The 23,698-nt window shown below is 37.8% G+C and overlaps 1 protein-coding gene across 1 annotated transcript in view; it reads right to left on the bottom strand.

Annotated features, from left to right (window-relative positions):
• Positions 1 to 23,698, bottom strand: part of ITPR2 (inositol 1,4,5-trisphosphate receptor type 2) — a 485,801-nt gene that overhangs the window by 155,005 nt on the left and 307,098 nt on the right. Inside the window, exons 38-39 of the mRNA XM_080811707.1 lie at positions 6,830 to 6,938; positions 6,100 to 6,287 (exon numbers count right to left, since the gene is read on the bottom strand). Coding sequence (XP_080667833.1) covers positions 6,100 to 6,287; positions 6,830 to 6,938 — 297 coding nt within the window. The remainder of the gene's footprint in view (positions 1 to 6,099; positions 6,288 to 6,829; positions 6,939 to 23,698) is intronic.

Genomic DNA, 23,698 nt, shown 5'->3' with positions numbered 1-23,698 from the left:
GTAAGAAAACATATTTTAAGATATTAATACCCAAGAGGAGAAAAAGAGTGCTTGCATGCTTGAAATAAACATAAACATCATGGATGAAAGCACACATTTAATGTGCTGCCCATTATTATTTCATAAATTAGCAGCTTTTACCAGTCTCCTGTACTATTTAGCATACACTAATAATATCTTGTATTTGCTTAGCACTTTCCACTAAAATCCAATATATTTTCATGTTATTTCATTCATCCTTGCTGAATATTTTATTTGAAAAATTTACAAGGGCATTGTAAGAAGTTGATCCAAAGAGTTCTCTGATCTTTTTTACATTACTATAAACTCATGTCTTGATTCAACACATATTTATTGAATGCCTACTATGTGCCAGGCCCTGGCTACTACTAGGGATAGAACAAAAAGGAAAAGCTACCACAATCCCTGCCCTCTGAGTTTGTCACCTAGAGTGGAAAACAGCCACAAATCCAATGAGCTTCCTGTTTTGGTAACTGTGAGTTTACTCAGAGTTACAAAGAGTTATTTTTCTCTTTATCTAAATTACAGTACATTTAATTTAGAATGTGTTACCATGGCAGCCTCACTCACAGGAACCCACTGATAGATACGCACTAAGTTTTTTCGGTACTTCATTAGCTACATTGCTTTGCATGGGGTCTAGGACAAGCCTGCCATAAAATGTATAAAATGGATTCTGCTCGAAGAGTGAATAATGATATAGAAAGGATTCCACACCAAAATGATGATAAAGTATATCACAGTGAGGCAGAAATACTGAACCTTGAAAATACCTGCCTAATCACTGTCTGCTTAGTGACTTATGGAAGTGTCCAGAAGAGGTAGGAGATGGGAAAGGTGATACACTCCAGAGAAGATGGAATTTGTACTGGGTGGGGAAACTGTACGTTACTAATATGAAAATCATGGGATAGGCACAATAGATACACTAGAAATAAAGTAAAAAAGATTTAATAACGATAATAATTCTAATAACTGTACTGATTAAAATACAGTTATATAACCTTGATGAGAGACAGTGTGAAGAAAACATGTGAAAAACAATGACTCCAAATCCAGTACAATGAACCATAATCCAATAAATGTAAACAGACAATTTTGGTGAGTGTCCTTCCTGTACATAGGCTTTGCGAAAAGAATGTCAGGAACCATGACCCATAGGTCCTGTGACTTGCAGATAAGATTCTAATGACATCAGGTCTTAAAATGGATGCCTGTCCTGCAATTTTCAATATGGGTAATGTATGAGTACAGAGCAATTTATGAAGCCTTAGGAGTCGGATTCATACCTACAAGGGGAAGCTCTAAGCAGGAGGCTAGCAACCCCTCAAGAAAGCAGGGCAAAAAGCCACAGTAACCATAGCAACAACAGTGAAACAGTGAAGCTGGTTCTGTTAATTCAAAGGATAAATGCAGCACTTACAGACCTCTCCAGGCCCACAAATTAAGCTGATGCTTATACCCTAATATTTCCAATATAGTCGGGTTAGAAGGTGAGAAAGGAGATTCCAATATATTAATGAGGAAGTTACAGGAACTTTGTGGCTCTATTAAAACAAAGTTTTATAATTTATTTAGTTCCTTGAAATATGTTATCTCATTGGTACTTTCAGTACAACTATGGGGTAAATAATAAGCATTCTTATTTCCATTTTACAGATCAATATGATAAAGTTTACTAAAGGTAAATGACTTGCCCAACATTACATAACTAGTAAGTGGTAAAGCTACGATTTAAATCTAGATTCTCTGAGTCTAAATCATTAAAATTATTAAAGTAACCTCTTAAGCTCAAAATAACAGGTTACTTAAACAGACCCCATCTTTTTAAAACCAGGGCGTTACAAAGCTGAACAGTATGACTTTAATAAAGATAAAAAGTGTGTTTTATATAAATGTGTATATAATCTCAACAGGCAGCATACGGATTTCTCTTGTGAAAGATATGGTTTTTGATTAGGAAACTGCTTTCACAAGCTTCAGAGTATAAGGGAAAACTCTGAGGTTTTTTCAGGAACCAACGGTGATGGGTCAACAATCTGTGTGACAGAGGAAGGACTTTCTCCCAAGAAGGATGGGGGACCAGAAGAGGGGAAGGCAGAGAAGGAAAATGAAGGGAGGAACTGGAGAGATGGTGTAAGCCTAGGGCACCCATGCAGGATGAATCAGCCAGCGAAATCTCCCAGGCGTCAGGAAGTAAAATGTTGTTTCAGAAAGGAGATGTTTAGAGTGCCTCAGAGCATGGACCCTGGAGCCAGGCTGCATGGGTTCGAGTCCTGAGTCTATCTGTAACTAGCCATGGAGCTCAGTAAGGAGCTCCGACTGTCTCAGATTCTTCTCTGGTAAGGTGAGTTAACACATGTTACCTCATCAGTTGTTGTGAGCATTAACCAAGTCAGTGCATGGAAAGCACAAAGCACAGTGCCTCGTATTTAGCAGGCATTGCTTTCAATAGTGTCTTGAAAAATATAAACTGGCTTATATAGCTTGGAGGGTATAAATAAAGAAGGGAATCAGATTCCTACAGAAGTAGGGCTGTCAAACATTAGTGCCTAAGGGCCCTGTGAGAATGTAACACCCACCCCACCACCTTCCACCCCCTCCCCCCACCCCTCTCTATACTCCCCTCCCCTCGCCCCTGGGGATAGGCAGCAGTCTTGAGAAGGAGTGGGTTTTAGAATGCCCAAGGGCAAGTAATAGGATTCAAGCTGACTTCGGTTAGACCTTCCAGAGACATAGCTGCTATGTGAGTTATATAAAGTGATGTAGAAAACTGACAAACCTAAATAGGGGTGGCTAGTAAATGACATTGTTAGAACCCATCTTTAAACAAGGCTTTCACATACAAAAATAATTTAATGCTATTTCATCAACAAATATTTGCTGAATGGTGATAAAGCACATAGCTAGAAGAACTAGGACATGATCTACTTTGAAAAAGATGAAATTTAGCTGGAGAGGCAAAATGTCATTCAAATAACAAAACAAAGTAGCATAGGCAGAGTGCCAAATGGATATTAAGGAAACAAATGTTATGGGAGCTCAGATAAAGGAGTGGTTGTCAAGGCTCAAGCCAGATGGGGAAGACTTTGTGAAGGGGGTAGAATCTGATTCAAACCATTCATTCATACTGCCATCACTCCTAAACATTTATTGAGCCAAACATGGTGTCAGACACATGGGACACAAAGATGAACAGCATGTGGTTTCAATTGTTAAGGATTCATAATTTGCTAGACCAAGCCTGACACATCCATGAAAAGGCACAATCAAGTGGCAGAAATGCCACTGAAGACATCTGCAGGATACAGCAGGGGCATGCGGCAACTAGTGGACAATTCTGCCGAGTGGGACATGGGATCAGAAAAGGCTTCCAAGAGAAGTTCATGAGTTGGGTCCTCCTAGAAGAGAGAGCAATGTGAGAAATAGCATGATACATATGAGGAACTAGGAAGAGCTCAGTGTAGCTGGTGCACGGGAGAGAGGATGGAGGAGGGAGGAGGTGGAATAAGGAAGGAAAATGTGAAGAGTGAAGAGATGAAATCATGAAAGATCTTATGGACTGTGTTAGGGAGTTTTTGCCTTTATAGGGCAAATGACTGACTTTAAGCAAGAGAATAACATGTGTTTTTGGAAAGATATCTTTGGAGGCAGAGTGGAGAATGATTTGGAGAAGCGCAAAACTAGGATCACGGATACCTCCCAGAAGACCTAGTGGCCCAGAAAAAGATAAGACAGCTGGGTAATGAAGATTGGCTATGCAGAGGTTGAAAGCAGATTACGGATATGAGAGTTGTGAACAGGGCAGAATCACCAGAGAATGGCCTTCAATGAGATGCTCAGGAAGGTAGTGAGGGTGAGTTAGCTGAGGTCAAGGTGGGCTTTCAGCTTCCAGCCAGACATCTGGGTGGATGGACCACCAATCACTGAGGGAGGCAAAGTAAAAGCAGGAGTGGGTGAATGGAGAACAACAGTGGATTCAGTCTGGGACACACTGAGTTGAAGGTACTAATGGGACATCCCATGAAACGTTCTGGAAGATAGTTGGATGTAGAGTCTAGAAATGCATCGAGTGAGTGAGAAAATTATCAGCACTGAATGGAAGTTAAACATGCAGGAATGAATGAGGTCAGGCTGAAGGAACAAGCAAAATAAACAGAGATCCCAAAGAAATGTGAGAGATGTCAGGATTCAAGCGTTAAATAGATCAAGAGGAGCTTTCACAGAAGGCTAAGAAGAAATGGCAGGAGGTAAAATGAGAAGAGAATGAAGTCCTAAGAGCTAAGTTGAAAATCAGAGAGTGAGAAAAACCAAGAGAGACTCTGAACTCCGGGAAATAAACAGGATTCCACAGGGGAGGGGGTGAGGGATGGGGTAGCCAGGTGATGGGTATTAAGGAGGGCACATGTTATGATGAGCACTGGGTGTTACACACTACTGGTGAATCGTTGAACACTACATCAAAAACTAATGGTGTACTATATTTTGGCTAACTGAATATAATAATAATTTTAAAAATGGGAAAAAAGAAAGAAAGAAAAGATTTCAAAGACCAAAAAAAAGTCACCAGTGATAACTGCCACAGAAATACCATGTGAATAAAAGACTGAAAGATATTTGGGCTCTAAAGGGAGGCAGGGACCTTGTCAGGAGTTTGAAAGTGGAACAGGCAGTTTCTGGCAGAATCTGGTTTATTCCACAGGGATATGAGGACATAAATAAACGTAAACGTGTAGGTAGGGTCCAAGATGATCTCATCTGATGACCCTCCATGGTCCAGTAACAGGAATCTAGAAGGCACTTTAACTACATCTCTCTATCAAGAGATCAAAAACAAAAAATCCTTCACTACTATCTGAATAATCTACCTCTCATATTATGTAGTTGCCTAGACAATTTCTTTAGAAAGTCCCCACTGGATATCTGGTTGTAGACAAGAGCCGTTCCAAGAAAACCCACACAAAATCCCTCCGCCACCCACTTCCCCAACTTCCCTCAGAGCAATCTGTGTTGTAGCTTCAATACCACGAGAATTTTCATGATGTTTTGCAACTCTGCAGTATCAGTGTCTGGGACTTGTTTTCTGGTCACTTTGACATCTGCTGTGCCTGACACCTTTCCTCGTAAAGGCCCTGCTCCTGGATCTAGCGAAATTCCTGTTGTCCGTTGCCTTTACTGGATTAATAAAGACACTCTCTTAGTTTTCAAATAGATATGGCTGCTATTTGCCCTGAACAGGAAAAGTGGATTCTGAAATTTCCAGTGAGTTGCAAGCTGAGTTTCCTTCTCCAACCAAGACAAAGGCAGAAAGGGCAGGTGAGCAAGCGGCAGGACTAGGAGCAAGGTGGGTGTTCTCTGGGAATTCTCCCCAGCTCTGCTCTCAGGCCCCCCACTCTCAGAGTGTTCTGCCTTTGGGAGTGGCAGAGCCCAAGGGCACTTGGTAGGCATTTACATGTGCCTTCTGGAAATGGTGATGATGACTGCTTGCAGAATAGATGAATGGCCGCTTTCAACTGCAAATGAAATGTTCCTTCTCTCTCCAGATCACTGAAAATGCACTCACTCAGAGGCATCGGGTTAATAAGCACTGGGAGATTTGGGGCATCAAATAAAGCTGTTGTTCTAAACTTCTGAAAAAAGTAAATGGGAGGGGCTGTGCTGGGAGGGGTGTTCAATAGTACTGAAACCCATTACAAAGCCAAAGATGGTGTGAGGCATTTATGTATTTATTTATTTTTACATTTAATTCTTAGATTAGTCAAAATGTTGTTTTTATCAGCTGAAAGTAGACCTAAAATTTCCCTAAACAAATCAGAATTTCTGGTATAATGTCAGAAAGGAAGGTTCTAAGGAATGTTCTGCTTCACTGAATAATTTGTGAAAGTCTGTAGTTTCTACAGTAAATCAAATACATTTATAAGGAAAATGTGACACAAGGCTGTTGGTTTGTTTTTTTTTTTTTAAGATAGTCATGAGAAGCCAAAAGTAAAAAAAAAAATATCACGTTTCTTGGTTCCTAGGACAAGTAAATAAGAGATACAAATAACGAACATAATGCTCATCATGATAAAAAGGTACCTGAGTCTGTGTATTTCCTCCTTCGAGCAAGGCAATGCCAAGTAAAATGCCTTCTGAAAAAATCCTGTCATTTTTGGTGTTCACTATAACATCAATGACAAGTTCAGATGCACCTTCTTTATCCAGCAGACACTGAATATCTGACATTGATATCCCCATCTTATCTGAATCTTGTCCAGAAAAGCTCCCTGTGATTAGGAAAATTAAAAAAAAAAATCTTAATTTTCAGACATTATTCACACATAAGGTTTTCAAATTCTTAGACCTTAAGAATATTATTTATCCTTGGAATTTTTTCCCTTCAGCATTAAATATAATAGAATCTAGGGTTTTTTTTAAAAATGTCAAAAGTTTGCAAAAACATAGCTTTCTATTCAATGTATGACACCTGTAATTAACTCCATGTGTTTTTTCTTAATAATAAATACTTCAGAAAAAGAAAACTAGCTTTATTTTTGTCCTTAATTTACATACTTACGTAAGTAAAACTTGGGTAAAACTTACGTAGTATAAGAAATTATGATATAGTTTACTGTTTTCCAGAGTCAAAGAGCAAAATTAGATGTTCAAACCATTGTGTTTTGAATGCAAATTTTTGTACAATGGCTTTAAAGAATACTTTTTGAGTGAATTTTTTGTTTTGTTCTATTTTCAGTAAAATGCTAGCATAACCCCAGTGTGAACACATGTGACCAGAATCTCAGAATGATGAGAAAATGATTGGTCTTACCTGCCCCTTGTGCAGATTTGCAGTAGGTCCCAGAGAGGTGTCCATTCGGGCCAACTCCATAGTCTCCTTTAAAGTAGCGATTCAGGAGTATTTTTCTTAATGTGTTACCCTAATACAAAGGATAAGAAAAGGTGTTTCTTATTGTTCTTTTTTTCTAATGGAAAGGGAAAGTATCAGTACATTAAAATTTCACTTAAAATGCATTTTACCAATGATGGCGAGACGTGGAAAAATTAATTTTATACAGCATAATATTTTCTGAGACAGAAATTTGTAAATGTTTCCCAAGAAAATAATAATGATTTTGCTTCTCCCAGAAATGTCAACAAACTGTACTGGGAAAATCACAATAGATTGTACTAGGAAAACTTCCGTACTATAAATTCAAGATTGCCTCAGAAGCTGAGGATCTTAGTGTTATTAAGGGTATTTGTGATGCCCAGGAAAATAAAGATCAAAACTACAATGAGAGACCACCTCATACCAGTCAGGATGGCTAAAATTAACAAGTCAAGATTTGTTAATTATTAAGCAGTGTAAGAGGGTTTCCCTATCTCTGCATCCTCGCCAACATTTGTTATTTCTTGACTTGTTAAGAGATAGGAAAGCGGTGGGTATACAGCAGGTGCTCCAAAAATCACGCTTGATAGGACAGTGAATTGTATTTAAATTCCAAAAGCTTCATTCAGAAGATGATGGGCAAAAGACAGAGTATTCCTTTCTAAAACATGTAGTTCAAATACTAAGTTTTCAATCTGATTTCAAGATGTTTTTAAAATACTATATTTTGCAATATTGTTGCTTGACATACATAAGAAATACAGATAACTCCAAATCTTCCATTTTATTGGTTCTTATTATTTTAATAGATGAGAGTGATTTTAAGGTATTATTTAGAGACTGCTTTTAATAACAAAATTAACACAGCAACTACTGAGGCGTTAGTCCCATCCTGCAGGTAAGGACCCCGGAGCCCAAGAGCTCAGGTAACTAGATGTGGCTCATTCAGCTAGCAGGTGGTAGAGCAAAACCCTAACTCAGGGCTCCACTGCGCCCTGTACTGCGCTCCACACCCCTGCCCAGGCACAACTCCTGCTGGCGTGGTGCCATGACACGTGGCCCTCACTGCTCTTTCTCTCTCTCATGCTCTGGTCATACTTCCCTTTCAAGCTCTGAGATTTTATCCTCAGTTCTCTTGTTGCGCTGCTCTCCTCATCTTCCCTCCCCCGTCAGCAATTTTATCTGATCCCTGCTTGCACACCCCCTTCTGTGGACTGGCTGCCAAATGTCTTTCCTCCAGCTCAACCCGGCTCTCCTATGCTTCTCATCCTGTTTCCACTTAGATTGCCTTATCTTCATCTGGAGGTTCTACTGGCACCTCAAACTCAATTTTTCACAACAGAATGGTCTCCTCTATTTTTTTCCATTGTTCTCTTTGTCTTGAAGTCTAATTAACAGACTGTGTTATATTAGTCTCAGGTGTATAATATAGGTGATTCAAGGATTTTATACACTACTCAGTGCTCATCAAGAGAAGTGTCCTCTGCATCCCCTTCAGCTGTTTCACCCACCTCCCCAGCCACCTTCCCTCTGGCAACAACAAGTTTGCTTTCTGTATTTAAGAGTCTGTTTCTTTGTTTGTCTCTGTTTTCCTTTGTTTGTTCATTTGTTTTGTTTCTTAAATTCCACATATGAGTGAAATCATATGGTATTTGTCTTTCTCTGACTGACTTATTTCACTTAGCATTATACTCTCTAGGTCCATCCATGTTGTTCAAATGGCATGATCTCATTCTATTTTGTGACTTAGTAATATTTCATTGTATATATAAATATCACATCTTCTTTATCCATTCATATATCCATGGACACTTGGGTTGCTTCCATATCTTGGCTATTGTAAATAATGCTGTAATAAACATAGGGATGCACGTAACTTTGTTTTCATTGGGTAAATATCCACTAGTACAATTACTGGATCATCTGATACTTTTCCTTTTATCTTTTCAGGAACCTCCATACTGTTTTCCACAGGGACTACACCAATTTGCATTCCTACCAACAGTGCACAAGAATTCCTTTTTCTCCACATACTTGCCAACACTTATTGTTTCTTGTGTTTATGATTTTAGCTATTCTGACAAGTGTAAAGTGGTATCTCATTGTGGTTTGAATTTGCATTTCCCTGATGGGTAGTGCAATCTACAGATTTAATGCAATTCCTATAAAAATACCAACATTTTTTTCACAGAACTAAAACAAATAATCCTAAAATTTGCATAGAACCACGAAAGACCCCAAATAGCAAAAGAATCTTGAGAAAGGAGAACAGAGCTGGAGATATCATAATCTCAGATTTCAAGCTATACTACAAAACTGTAGTAATCAAAACAGTATGGTACTGGCCCCAAAACAGACACATAGGTCAACAGAAGAGGACTGAGACTCCAGAAATGAAACCACACTTATACAGTCAATTAATCTATGACAAAGGAGGCAAGAATATGCAATGGACAAAGGACAGTTTCTTCAACAAATGGTGTTGAGAAAACTGAACAGCTACAAAAGAATGAAATCAGATGACTCTCTTATACTATACACAAAAATAAACTCAAAACAGATTAAAGATCTAAATGTGAGACCTGAAACTATAACACCCCTAGGAAAAAACATGGGCAGTAATTCCTTTGACATTGGCCATAGAAACATTTTTCTAGATACATCTCCTCAGACAAGAGAAAAAAAAGTGAAATCAACTATCGGAACTACTGCAGAAGAAAAGGCTCTTGTACAGCAAAGGAAACCATCAACAAAACAAAAAGGCAAACCACTGATTGGGAGAGGATATTTGCAAATGATATATCCAACTAAGGGTTAACATCCAAACTTAAGAAAGAACTTACACAACTCAACATCAAAACAAATGAACAAACAAACCGATTAAAAAATGGGCAGAGGACCTAAACAGATATTTTTCCAAAGAAGACATACAGATGGCCAACAGACACATGAAAAAATGCTCAACATCACTGAGAGGGCTCGTCTACTACTCCCTCAACTTGACAATGATTTGTGAAATACTACTTATTCTATCTTTTCAACTGTAGCTTCAGATAGTGTCTTCACACAGATTTTTTAAAAAAGATTTTATTTATTTATTTGAGAGAGAGCACGAGAGAGGAGAAGGTCAGAGGGAGAAGCAGACTCCCCATGGAGCTGGGAGTCCCATGCGGGACTCACTAAAGGCAGTTGCTTAACCAACTGAGCCACCCAGGTGCCCTCTTCACACATATTTTAACCAAACAGAACAATGTGATGATTTCTCAACCACAGTTTTTCTATCTTTCTGCTTTGCTCACATATCCTATTCTCTGCCTGAAAAGCTTTCCTTCTGTCTTACTTATGGACACTTCCTATCACCCCATCTTCATTCTACAAATATTCATGAGGTACTCACTGTGTCTTAGGCACTATTGTAAGTGAATAAGATATAACTTGCCCCTCAAAGTGTTAACAGTAAGGTCACTTCCATAATAGGCACATATATATGGCCCTAGGGAAGCACATAAAAGAAAACAGTCAACTTTGGAGAGGCTTTACATGTGTATCTCCCCTACTAACCATATGATCATCAGAGCAAAGCTGTCCTATACACAACAAATATGCCCTAAATGTCACAGTGCCAAGAATTTTAATAGACACTTAGAGTGTCTGAGGCTCTTATCCTTATAGTGACTTCTATTTACTGATAATTAAGTTTTTAGAACACAGAGAGTTAGCATTACTCCCTGCTTCCTGTATTCTTCTTTCAAGACATTTTCATATAGTGCTATAGTGAGTAAAAGTAATGACCAGTCTTGGAAGAAATAGAAAATCTAGAGAATACATAAGGGAAAAAAAAGTATCTCTCTTTTTCTTTTTTCTTTTAAGAGAAAGCTTTTTGAGTTGAATTATTTTCATCGGGGCAAAAAATGATCCTTCCAAAAGGGGAGGGAAAACGAAATAAAACATTTCTTTGAAGTCAAATGGGCTTTTGCTTTGGATCTTATTATAGCTCTAAGAGATGCTCTAAGAGAACTTTTAGTCCCATAAACTGCAGAGTTGAAGTTGTAAGTTGGGGGGAGAAATGTGAGAATATTTTCACTTAAGTAGTAAATTTCTATAATGGGTAGCTCAGTTTGTTCTACTAATCACGTTTCTCATCTCCACAGACCGATGTATTGCTTCTCATTCGAACCCTGTAAGATACAATTGGCCCAGCTACAATAAATAAAGCTGAAAAACATGAAAAATCCAGGTCTGTTTTTCTTAAAATTGCACGAGTCCATGTCACCATCTAGAAGAGAACCTATTGTGAGCAGAACCCTGGGTCCTTGCCAACTAGCTCCCTTTCCATACTATATAAAGGAGCCTTTTAACCAGATTACTCTAAGGACCCAACCAAGAGATAAAGACAATAGTGTGTCTTTTTTTAAAAGGAGAAGGAGAAATAGAGAGATGCATTTTATCCTTTGTTTTTAAAAATGCCCTTTATATTGCTGGAAGAATAAAGCTGTTCAAAACCAACCATAGAGTAGAAGAGTGTCACATCAGATTAAAATAAGCATCAAGTTTGCTATTATTTCTAAATTTTCTTTGGACAGATAAAATAAAATCACAGGTGTTTATCAGATTTATAAACATCAAAATCAAACGAGCAATTTGATTTTTTAAAATTATTTTTCTTATCCAATTCCAGCCTTGCCAGAAGCATATATTTTCTAACTCTGTAATATTCAGAATGCCATAGAAAGAAGGAATGATTTCTTCTATCCCTGTTCTTAACTCTGGAGCCACCCTGCCTGGGTTCCAATCCCCTTTATGCCATATAGGAACTAGGGGATCTCAAGCAAGTTACTCCACCACCCTGGGCCTCAGTTCCACAACCGTCAAATGAAGTAGTCATTACACCCATCCTTCTCGGGTTTCTGTGATCATTAAATAGGTAAAAATATGTAAAGCACTTAGAACAGTTCCTAGCACATAGTAAGTGCTACATAAGTTGTGCAGAGTTGATGCTATTACTGCTAGTATTAATATTATCCAGGTGACACAACAATGGACAGTTCACAAAGTGCTTTCGTACATACTTTCTCACTTTTTAAATTTTTATTTATTTATTTATTTATTTGACAGACAGAGATCACAAGTAGGCAGAGAGGCAGGCAGAGAGAGAGGGGCAAGCAGGCTCCCCACTGAGCGGAGAGCCCGATGCGGGGCTCAATCCCAGGACCCTGAGATCATGACCTGAGCTGAAGGCAGAGGCTTAACCCACTGAGCCACCCAGGTGCCCCTCACTTTATACCAAACATAAGTGAACATTTATTCCCACAAAAGTGGAAGCATTACTATATACATACACTAAGAAAATGGCAAAAATAATAAATGATAAACTACCTGAAAATCCTAATTTGTCCACTATTAATCAATCATTGGAATTATATCCTTGTGAGCTAATATGTGTACACTTCACTATATAAAATGGACCTTACAACTCCAACTAAAGTGGATGAATTCTACTGTGCTTCAAACTCCATAGTTTCCAACAAAGGCAAACTTCGGCACTAAAAATGAACAAAGAATAGGTACAGATGCAACAAGATTCTACTGATCGTCTTAGTTATTCTCACTTAATACTGGAAAACTTCAGCTATTGCTCCATGGCAAGTTTAGCAGAAATGATTGCTTTTGTCAAATATTGAGTTCTGACTTGAGGGATAGAGGCAAGTGCTGTGTTCCAGTTTGTCTTGGGACATCCTCAGTGGCCAGCACTATCTGTAATGGGTTATAGTGGCTATAATTCAGATGCAAGTCATTTCCACTAATTCCTTTAACTCCACTAAATTAATGGTGGAATCACTGCCAGAAATTCTTGTGCCAGGCTTGTCAATAATCGTCTTGGAGCTAACATTGTCAAGGCAGAAATTTGGGAAAGAACTAAAAGCGCATTAAGCCAGTTTGAAAAGAATTCTACAACACCGAGAAGTTTGACTTCTATGCTCACTCTTCAATTCCAAAATGAATTCCGGACTGGGCTTCCCATGGAAGGTGTCCTTGCTGGATTAGGCCAACTAGCAAGAAATGTCCTTTCCAGTCTTTTCAATATCAGAGTCAATTCCAGGCCACAAGACACAGCTTTTAGCCAATGTCTTCATGTGAACACATCCCAGATGTGCTAAATGTAATGGAGCCAAGATAACTAACAACCACCTTCTGAAGTTACAACAAAACATCTCCATAAAAAGACAACTTCTGTGGCCAGGGCAGTCATGCTGACAGTTTGTGAATATCTGGGAGGACCATTTTTTTTTTCCTGGCCACTTCCTGTTGCACCAACTCCAATGTATCAAAAATCAAGCTTAGAAATTATTGCTTTCCATGGACAGAAAGAATAACAAAAATTTATTAGTCTTAGAAAGGACTAAAGATTCTCTGATTTTTGAGAAAGCACAACCCTGTTTGCCTTAATAGGAATTAATAGCATTAAGAGTGAAAAATTCAAGGATGTGATATTTGAGGTACTGATTCCACATTTGTTCCCTTTCCCTTGGAAAAATGACACGATAAAGTAATATTTTTTTTTCCACTGTGGAATATATAATGAAGACACCATCAAAATATGACTACCACAACCAGAATCCTAAAAAAAAGAACTAAGTCCTCAACTGGAAATTCAAAAGGTAATGAAAACTGCAACCTAGAAATGCTTAATTTAGGGTTTCCCCTCAAAAACTAACACTTACATACTCATCAGCTTGGATAAGATCTGTATGGAGGTTATGGTGTGTACCTGTGGTCCCCACATAGTCTCATTTTAACATAAACTTGGTTTAGCCTAATTGGTGTTTCCCTAACCTTTTTGTTTAATGATAGCATGTCTGCTTAGATATTTCTTCCTCATTTGAATCCCCAGGGGTAAATTACATTTTTAATTTCAAATAAATTATTGCAACAGCTGTATCCTAAATGGGATTATACTAGGTCCATCATTATAATTGACAACATCTTCAAGGGACTCCTTTGGGAAAATGTGGCCAATGTCCTATAATCTAGTGGTCTAATGGTTCGAATTTCTTAGTCACTAACTCCAAGGAGTGAAAGCCAGTTCCTTCTCCTGATGCTTTTTCCCAGCTTTCATAAGATGAAAAACACAAACTTCAATAGGAGTAGTTATTATATACATTCACAAGATGCTCTTCATCAATATAACAACACAATTATTATAATCCTGAAAAACATATGGATGTCTCAACAATTCTAGTAAAGGGGCTTATAAAAAAAAAAAAGACCATGGAAAATGTTAAAACAAATGATTCCTACACCACTGTGACAATCTACTTCTATCCTCCTTCTTTCCTTCCCTTTTTTCGTGTTCATTGTAAAGACATACTACATTTCTAACACATGTCAGGAACTGGGAATGGGAGAGCAAAAAACAATTCTGCAGCATATGCTAAAAGAATTTCCAAATATGTAGAGTTGAGACACATGGCACTGTTTCTCAATATAAATAATCCTCACCAGACCATTTGATTCCACTTGTGAAATTTAAACATTTAAACAGTACATGATACTTAAACACTTGATGATGATGCTGGAGATAAAAATGACTCCAGCTATCACTCCAGGTTTATCAAGTATCCTAGCCTCTAGACAAATGGGGTTGCTGTGTTAGGGGATGACTCTGTACCCCATAACTAGTGAGGAGTAAAAGAAACAATTTCTTTTCTTTGGGGTATAATAAAAGCCTCTTGGTATGTGATTTAGAAGAAGTATCCTGACTGATATCAAACTCAACAGACTCAAATATCTCAATGGTTTCCATACAGGGTCTGCTGAAATTGAGAGGTTGAGACTCTATGCAATCCCTCCCCCACAGTACTGAAGAATGGATTTTTTTCTGCTTCTAATTGCTTAGTTTTCTAACTAAGCAGTCTTTATCTGATCTGCAGAACATGAAGAGTTGAAAAAAGAGTAAATAAGAAAGAAATAAACAGACAAACTTTGGATACCATTTCCCTATTGAAACTACTAGACTCGCACATCGCACTACTAGACTCACACATCGTAAATCACTACCTCATCAAATCACCCTCAAATGGCAGTGTACACAACCACCAAGGTTAAGCCCATAATCCCCTGGTACATAGTGTAAAACCTACTGAGTGCTATTTGTTACTGAAAAGATTAGGAATCAATATGCTGCAATGCAAGCACGTGCTCTCACACCAAAGGTGGGGGGAGGATGGAATTTCAAGGGGTCATTTCAAAGCTTCTGGAAAGAATGTGTCCCTGAGGGATGGTATGGTGATGTATGTAGTTCAGTAATAGACTCAGCCTACCGGAGGCTCCAGAGAAAATGAAAGGATAAAGCAGGAGTGGGAGGAGACGGGAATAAAGGAAAGAACCGACTTTGATCTGAATAACAATATGAAGGGCAATGGGAGAGGCTGCCTCCTGGATGATGGGGAAAGTCCTATCTACCATGCAGTCTCCAGTCCTCACATGCTGTGATCACCATTACATCTACACAACCATTTAGTAAAGGTCGATGAACAGGTTCCACTTCACAAGATGGTGTAACAAGAGGTAAGAAACAATACATGAAGAGAGGTAAGATCTGCACTCATCAGCCTTGTGTACACCTTCCTCTTTCTCTGCAGTCTCACGTTCTAAGCGCAGTCTGTCAGCTCAACCTGTGAAGTACTGATCAGAACCAAGAGAGTGCTGGTCCACAGGTCAGTGAAAGGAACATGTGACCTTGACGTTTTCAAGGGAACAACACTATAGAGAACCTCCGCATAGCCACAAACACAGTGAGAGGGGATGGGCAGCAGACCTCATCCCTCTTCCCATATACTAGAAAGAAATTGTCTTTAAAACGGTGGGAGAAAACTAACACTTGCATTACTTATAATCAATGCAAATATTCTTACCAAAGAAATATGAAGCCAAATTTTAATAAATACAGAACTTATTTAGAAGATCCTTAGATCAGAGAGTTTATGGAGTTGATGAAATCATGAGGAACTCTGCCTAGCACAATTTCAAAGGAAGTTCTTAAGAATTAAAATGAGATAATATCTATGCACAGTTTAACACATAATTAGTGTAATTTATGAAACTCCAGGCATGGAAATCCTGTGTACTTAGTACAAAAGATAATGTCTCGGAGATCAATGTAATTGGTTTGGATCCAGGTGCTGTCATGGCTTCATGATCTCAAGAATTTTATTTAAATGCCCTGAGACTCAATTTCCCCATCTGTGAACAATCAAATCCTCACCACAGGGCTACTTTAAGGATTATAGATTATATCCAAAAAGCTTTAGGCCTTTAGTCTATAATAAGTACTAAATAAACAGTTACTGTAATATTTTTTTAAACATTTATAGGAAAATAACACTTGTCCAACTCACAGCAGGTACAGGACATTGCAATGCTCAGGGCCATGAAGACAGAGTTTTACCCACTCACATCAATATCCAGCTCTGAACTTCTATAATTTTTTAAGAGAAGGAAAATGAAAGCAGCATTAATTCTGTAGAAGGTTGCTTTGAAGCCACTTTGATCAGCAGGCTGTTTTCATAAAAACAACACCGATACATGCATATGTTTCAACCATCCCTACGTATGCACAGCACAGAATTCATCAGAAGCCAATTTAGAGCAACTTTTCTTAAGGCAGTGTCAGAGGAAAACCAATGTCCCGTGTTCCTAATATTTTTAACATAAGAAATATAAGAATATATTAAATACATTTACAAAATTATCATGCAATGATTGTTCATCAGGAGAGTGTACTTCCTAACTAGTCTCCTTATATTCACGTGGTGCCCCTCTGATTCATTTTTCACTCAGTATTCACAGGGATATGAAATAACAGAGAACTAAAATTCAGAATATATGAATATAGAAAGAATGCTTACAAATCAATGAAAAAAATATCCCGGTAGAAAAGTGGACAAAAGGATTGGGCTGGCATTTTATATAAGAAACACATCCGACCAATAAATATGAAAAATTCTTCACCTTTTTTAGCAATTAGGGAAACACAAGGTAAGACTATAACAGGACACCATTTTATACCCACCAGATTGGCAAAAATTAAGAAGTCTTAAAAAACCTAGTGCTGGAATGGATGTGGGTCAATTGTGGGAATGAAAATCAGTACAACCACTCTGGAAAACATATGCTCCCACACCGTAATCCCATTTCCAGGGAGACATGTGCCCCAAGAGACACATATTACCATATCTCAGACATTCATATTAGCATCAATAGCAAAAACAACAACAACACAAAAACAAAACAAACAAAAAAACTTGAAATGAATCCAAATACCCACTGACAGGAAAATGGATCAATAAATTGTGGTGTATTCCCAGAGCAGAATATTATACGATGCAGACATGAATGAACTAGAGCCTCACAGCAACACACGGCTTTGATGAATCTTAGAAGCATAATTTTGAGAGAGAGGGGAAAAAGCAAGGCCTAGAAGACACCACACTTTAGTATCTAGCGTGATATTAAAAATACGAGCTACCATTTTTCTCTGGAAGGGAGGCCAGAGCACATGGGTAATTTTTCATTCTTCACTTGGCTGAGGGGTTCATAGGTCATAATAATATAAGGCTTTACAGTAAAAAATGATGTTGTACATATTATTTCATATGAATTCAACATTCTATTAAAAGAAAATACTCATGAAATAGTAAACATCAAAATGGTGGTGACTTCCTACTTTTGATATTCTGTCGCTTTTCACCCCTCTGAATACTGACCACAATCCATTGCATGGTTTAGGTGAGGATCCAGAATCCAGCACCCATGTATCTTGAACCATTATCATCATTGCTTTCTCAACCAATCCAGGTCTTCCTCCTGCCACCCAAGCCTTTTAGTGGTTCACCATGTTCGCTTCTGCCTCAGGACATTAGTGGATGATGTTCCCTTAACACCAGTACTTCCAGCTTTGCTTAGTACTTCCAGCTTTCCTGCTCAACTTTTAGGTCTCAGCTCCGCCATGTCAGAGTCATCCTCTCCAACTTTGCCAAGTCGGTTCCCATTCAACCCTCTCATGACACCATATGCCTCACCATGTGGTTCAGTTTTGTATTTATTTATATCAATCTTTGAATGATCTCAGTATCTTTCTACTAGACCGTAAGCACTACAAGGACAGGGACTGCCTTCTTTTTTTTTTTTTTTTTTCCCTTTTTGGCTGGTCATTGACTCCAAAATCTACGCAAACCTTGACACATCAACTACTCGATAAATATTTTTGAGTGAATGAATGAGTCCATGATTCTGCAACAGAGATCACTACATTTACCAACAAAATTTGATACTGAGTGCCATCTATTTAAAGACTGTGATATATATTATATATCATGGCTTATAACTTTGGTAAATATTTGAGATGTATTCAATGTTACCTGCATATTAAATAATTTTAGTATACAAGCTCATTAACTATGGTTCTCTGGCTGAAAGAAAGAAACTGTGCTGGAATCAGGTAAACAAATTTAAAAACACTTAAAAGTAAAGACGAACAATTGCAACATTCTGAGAAGTCAGAGGATAAAATATTAATTAATGATTACAGATATGACCCAATGCAGAAGAATTCAATAATACTTAAAAAGTCTAGTCCAAGGCCTTCCCTTGTTATGTCTATTGTAATGGGAATTTTTATGTTTTATTGATAAACATAGAAACCACTTGCTGCTGCACATCCATACCAGGATCTGACTTAGCCACATAATTTCTACTATTATGTGGAGATGTCATTTAAAAAGACACAAAGCCACTGTTGTCTTTTTAAGATATTATGTTTGGGCCTGTCATAATTTTTAACACAAGAAAAAATTAAAGATAATTGTATTTTATCTCATTTTTCCTTCATAAAATGAAAATCATTTCCTTTCTTTAGTGTTTGTTGTTGACATTAAAAAATTATGTAGACCTAATTTTGATCAATTCCTGCATCAAACCGTCCATGAGATGATTCATTTTGCCCGATTTAATATAAGCTATTATCTGCCCTCATGAGCTCCTAATTGTGTCCCATGTTAATCATAATTTTCAAGGAATTTCACAGTAAAAAACTATGAGACAATGATTAAGAGCCAGTGGAAGCTAGGAATTCCTTAAATATTCATCAAACATTCCAAATCACCAATACAATTATTACCTCCCAAAAAAGAGGTGTGAATTCAAACAAACCTAAAGATGCCTGAGGTGATTAAAGGCCAAATGCTCATCTCAGGAGCAGGCTTTTTCAGAACGTCTCTGAGTAGACTTATTACAGTCTTTTGAACCTGATTTTGAAGATCACTTTGATTCCTTCTGGCATACACCATGGCATATATTTCACTACCTTATATACCTAGAACCTAACTGGAACCCAGGACACTAAAAAAGTAACCTGTTATTTTTTATAACATGCTAAGCACATTTGCTGTTATGAAAGCTTCTTGGTAATGTTGGGGTGCTAGACATCTGCATTATAAACACAATTTTCAGAGGCTTATGAATTACCTGTTGATGCTGCTTCTGAAAGAAACAACACAGAACATTCTCAGGCTGAAAAGGAAGCTTACAAAGAAATCATTTCAGTGAAGCATAAGTTGCTGATCTCATACCCCTAAACTGATAACTACCTCTCTCCTCTCTTCCTCTGTGTGTGTGTATGTGTAATACATCATTTTTATATTCCTGGATATTAATGCCTATTTGTAAAAGGTATTTATCAAGTCTTGATGTGTTAAACATCTTGCTTTTACTCCTGGATATTGGTAGGCATAGATGACTGGATTGTCTCCAAGGGAAAAGAAGAAGGAGAGGGAGAGGGAGTGAGAGGAGGGGGAGGTGAAGGGGAGGGGAAGCGGGAGGACAGGGGGGAGGGGGAGGAGAAGGAAAAGAAGGAGGAGGAGGTGGAGGAGGTGAAGTTGTTCACATCACACCTCCTTCTCTATTAAATTTCAATGATTCTAACACACACCCCCAACATTGTAACATTTCTGAATACAGGTCACTCCAAAATCAATAGTGTGTTATAGCTCAATTAGCAGTGCTCTTTTCCTTTCTAGTAATACAACAGATGGCATATTAGAATTGATGAGATACATTATATTGAATGAATTTAATCTGGCATTGTAAACTGATAAAGGTTCAGAGCTCGGGGCATCACTATCATATCTATTTCTCAGCAAGAGGAAATTATGGCAGAAATTTGGGGAATGAATCTTATATTCAAACTATTTGTTTTCAGTGTTTGCCCTTTTTCATTGCTACATGTTTTATATGACACTTTATAGTTCACCACCAATCAAGTTTTGATGTCACATGGTGAGTTGGGTCTGCATTAAATTTAGTAAAGAAAATGACAGTATAGATAGAGGTAAGAGGCATATTTACTTACAAATCAAGAGCAATGGATAAGTAAATAAGTAATAGGGATGCATTTAGTTAATTTATAAGCATGGACGATAAATTGCTCTCCTTAAAAAAAAAAAAAAAAAAAGGCCCCTTGATATCATTTCACACCTGCAAAGATGGCTAAGATTAAAAAAGAGAGACAATAGTAAGTTTGTGGATGTGGAAAAATTGGGATCCTTATACATTGCTGATCGAGATATAAAATGGTAGAATCACTTTGGAAAACTGTTTTGCGCTCCCTAAAAATTAAATAGTCATCATATGGCCTACCAATTCTACTCCTAGGGATATACAAAAAAGAAACAAAAATATATGTCCACATAAAGACTTCTACATGAATGTTAACAGCAGTAGCATTCATAATAGCTAAAAAGTAGAAACAACCCAAATGTCCATCCAATGATAAATGAATACAGAAAATGCGGTATATCCATACAATGGAATATTATTTAGCAATAAAAAGGGAATGGAGTACTGATACATGTTATAACACGGAAGGGCCTTGAAAATATTATGCTCAGTAGAAGAAACCAGTTATAAAAGACAACCTATTTTATCACTGCATTTATATGAGATGTGTAGAAGAGGCAAATCCATTGACACAGAAAGTATATTAGTGGTGGCAAGGAGTCAGTGGTGGGAGAATGGGCTGTGACTGCCAGTGGGTATGGGGTTTCTCTCTGGGGTATCGAAAATGTTCCAAAATTAGACAGTGAGCACTGTTTGCAAATCTGTGACTATACTAAAAACCACTGAACTGTAGACTTTAGCAGGGTGTGTGAATATTGTATGGTGTATTAACATCTCAATAAAGCTATTAGAGAAATGGAAAATAGATTGGTAGAGGAAATGCATGCCTTAGATAATTTTAAAAAACATATTTTAAAGAAAATTATGTCATTTCTGTCCAAATTCTTACTGAGCAGCTGAAAGGCATCAACGCTACTTGCCACAAAGTCCCTGCCTTTAAGTACATCTGTGCAACAGATGTACCACAATGGCATATGTTTTGAATGTTACATCTGTTAGTATAATGCAGAGGCTCAAACTGCTAATTAAATATGAAAATGTATGTATCAATTAGAAGCCAATTTCTTGTTAAAACTGCCTAATCGCTAAGGCGCAGTAATTGAGCTTGTACCTAGGACTGTTTGTGTCTTGACCTGTGTGGGAAGGCAGTCCAGTGCACTGAAGATAGGCTAGACAGTTTCCATGGATACCTCACATTACTTAAGGTGTAGAAACTAAAAATTATAAATAACTTCACAAAAATTATGCTTCAAAAATATATTAGTAAAAAAATACCAATCTTCCTAGAGGAAGATGTGAGAATTTATTTTGCTGATAAATGGATAAGGGTTTGTTGTTGTTGTTGTTATTGTTTTTGAGGGGAGAGGGAGGCAAAGTTTTTCAAAGGCAGTTTTTGAGTTGCTTTATAATTCATAGGAGAGGGACGGAGATATTCAAAATGCTTCTGTCGTCATAAGGTTTACAGCAAACCTCAAGAGTTTTAAAGATTTTTAGCTTTTATAGGAACCAACTAGATTGAATTACTCCAGCTGAGTTTAATTGATCCAGCCACTGCACACTAATATGCTGATCTTTCCAAATAAATGTACACTGTAATTACAACCAGGTTACTCCACCCACCATCCTTTTGCTCCTTCCCATGAAATAAGATTGCATGTCTTCCAGATGTAGCATAAAAGCCACAGTGTTATTCATGAACCATGGTGGAATCAGACAAAATAAAGCCTAAGAAGAATACATGTACCTTCCATAAGAAAAGAAGACATTCTCCATACCACTTTGTGGAGAAGACCTGACCACACACCTTTAACAGGTTAGAGAAGGAAGACTGAGAAAGTCATAGCCGTAGCTTTTTCCATGTCCCCAGATCACTTCCACTATTAGGCAATCAAGTTGGGATTTATTCCCAGAACCCAAGAGATAATCAGCATGCATGGAAATGTAGCTGTTTTCTTTGGACCACTTAGTCCAATCATTACATGAGATCCAGCATGAATGAGGGAAAAGGACACAACTTGTTTTAACAAAGGAGACAAATGAATCAGTAAGTTTTCATCCAATTAAACCAATATTTGACTATGGACAAGGATAATTTCACAATCTCATTTGATGCTCATAGCAAACTAATATGACAACTGCATTATTCCATTCCCAAATATTTTTGAAAAGTGTGTATTTGTTTTAATTAAATGTTAAAATACAGACAAGTTTTTGAAAAATTAGACAATGTTCACTGAAAGTATTGGGGGCAGGAACAGGTAGTAGAAGAACACAAAAAAGAACTCTACCAAGAAAAATATGTATATTAACTAGAACTCCGCTTTAATCAAGTTTTCTTTACTGTTGTCAACCCTCTTCCTCTACCTCTTATTCATTACCATCTTGAATCACTCACTTTTTTCCTGTTTTCCCAGTCTCTTTTCACCTGAACTGTAATCAAGTCCCACTCTGCTGTCCCTTGTTGCTCCCAGGTATCCAATTTTTTAAGGGCGGAAGAGATCTCAACTAGCATCACTAGTGGTACAGTGGCCTTGGAACACATTGCTCCCTTGACTGGGCACCACTGCATGACTTCTCCTGTCTTCACCAACAAAGCCCCCTCCTCCAGGTCTCAGCTTCAGTGTCACATTCCTGGGAAAAATCATCTTCTGGGTACCCCTGTCCTAGCCTCCAGATACACTCTCTTATGGCACTCAGAATTTCTGTCTCAGAATAATTAAGTAATAGGAACAAATTAATCAACCCCTGTCCAATTATTTGGTTGGTACCTGACTTTCTCACTAAACTCACAATGCTTTGCTAGTATAATAGATTGCTCATTGACACACCTCCAGGATTTAGCAGACATTCAATAATTTATTATAAGTATATACTGTCGGGGCACCTGGGTGGCTCAGTGGGTTAAAGCCTCTGCCTTCGGCTCAGGTCATGATCCCAGGGTCCTGGGATCGAGCCCCGCATCGGGCTCTCTGCTTGGCAGGGAACCTGCCTCCCCCTCTCTCTCTGCCTGCCTCTCTGCCTACTTGTGATCTCTGTCTGTCAAATAAATAAATAAAATATTTAAAAAAATAAGTATATACTATCTCCTGCATTTCTTTATTTCCAAATACCTCTGATTTCTGTCATCTTCATGACTTTCCTTAGACTCAGATGCTTGTTTTCAAAATCACCTAAAAAGTCATACTATAAAATAAATACTATTCATCCTACCTTGACCTCCATTGGGCAGAAAATCATCACCAGGAAGCACTTTTGGGACCAACATATAAACATATGTGTGTCCATGTTTGGGACACGTGTGGGACCAGTGTACAAAGAACCAGAGACTGGGAGGGCGGAAGGGAATTTCTGTAT

This window comes from Martes martes (assembly GCF_963455335.1).
Source record: "Martes martes genome assembly, chromosome: 8".
NCBI classification, from domain to species: Eukaryota; Metazoa; Chordata; class Mammalia; order Carnivora; family Mustelidae; genus Martes; species Martes martes.
The sequence above is the reverse complement of the archived record's forward strand: the minus strand, read 5'-3'. Positions and strand labels throughout refer to the sequence as shown.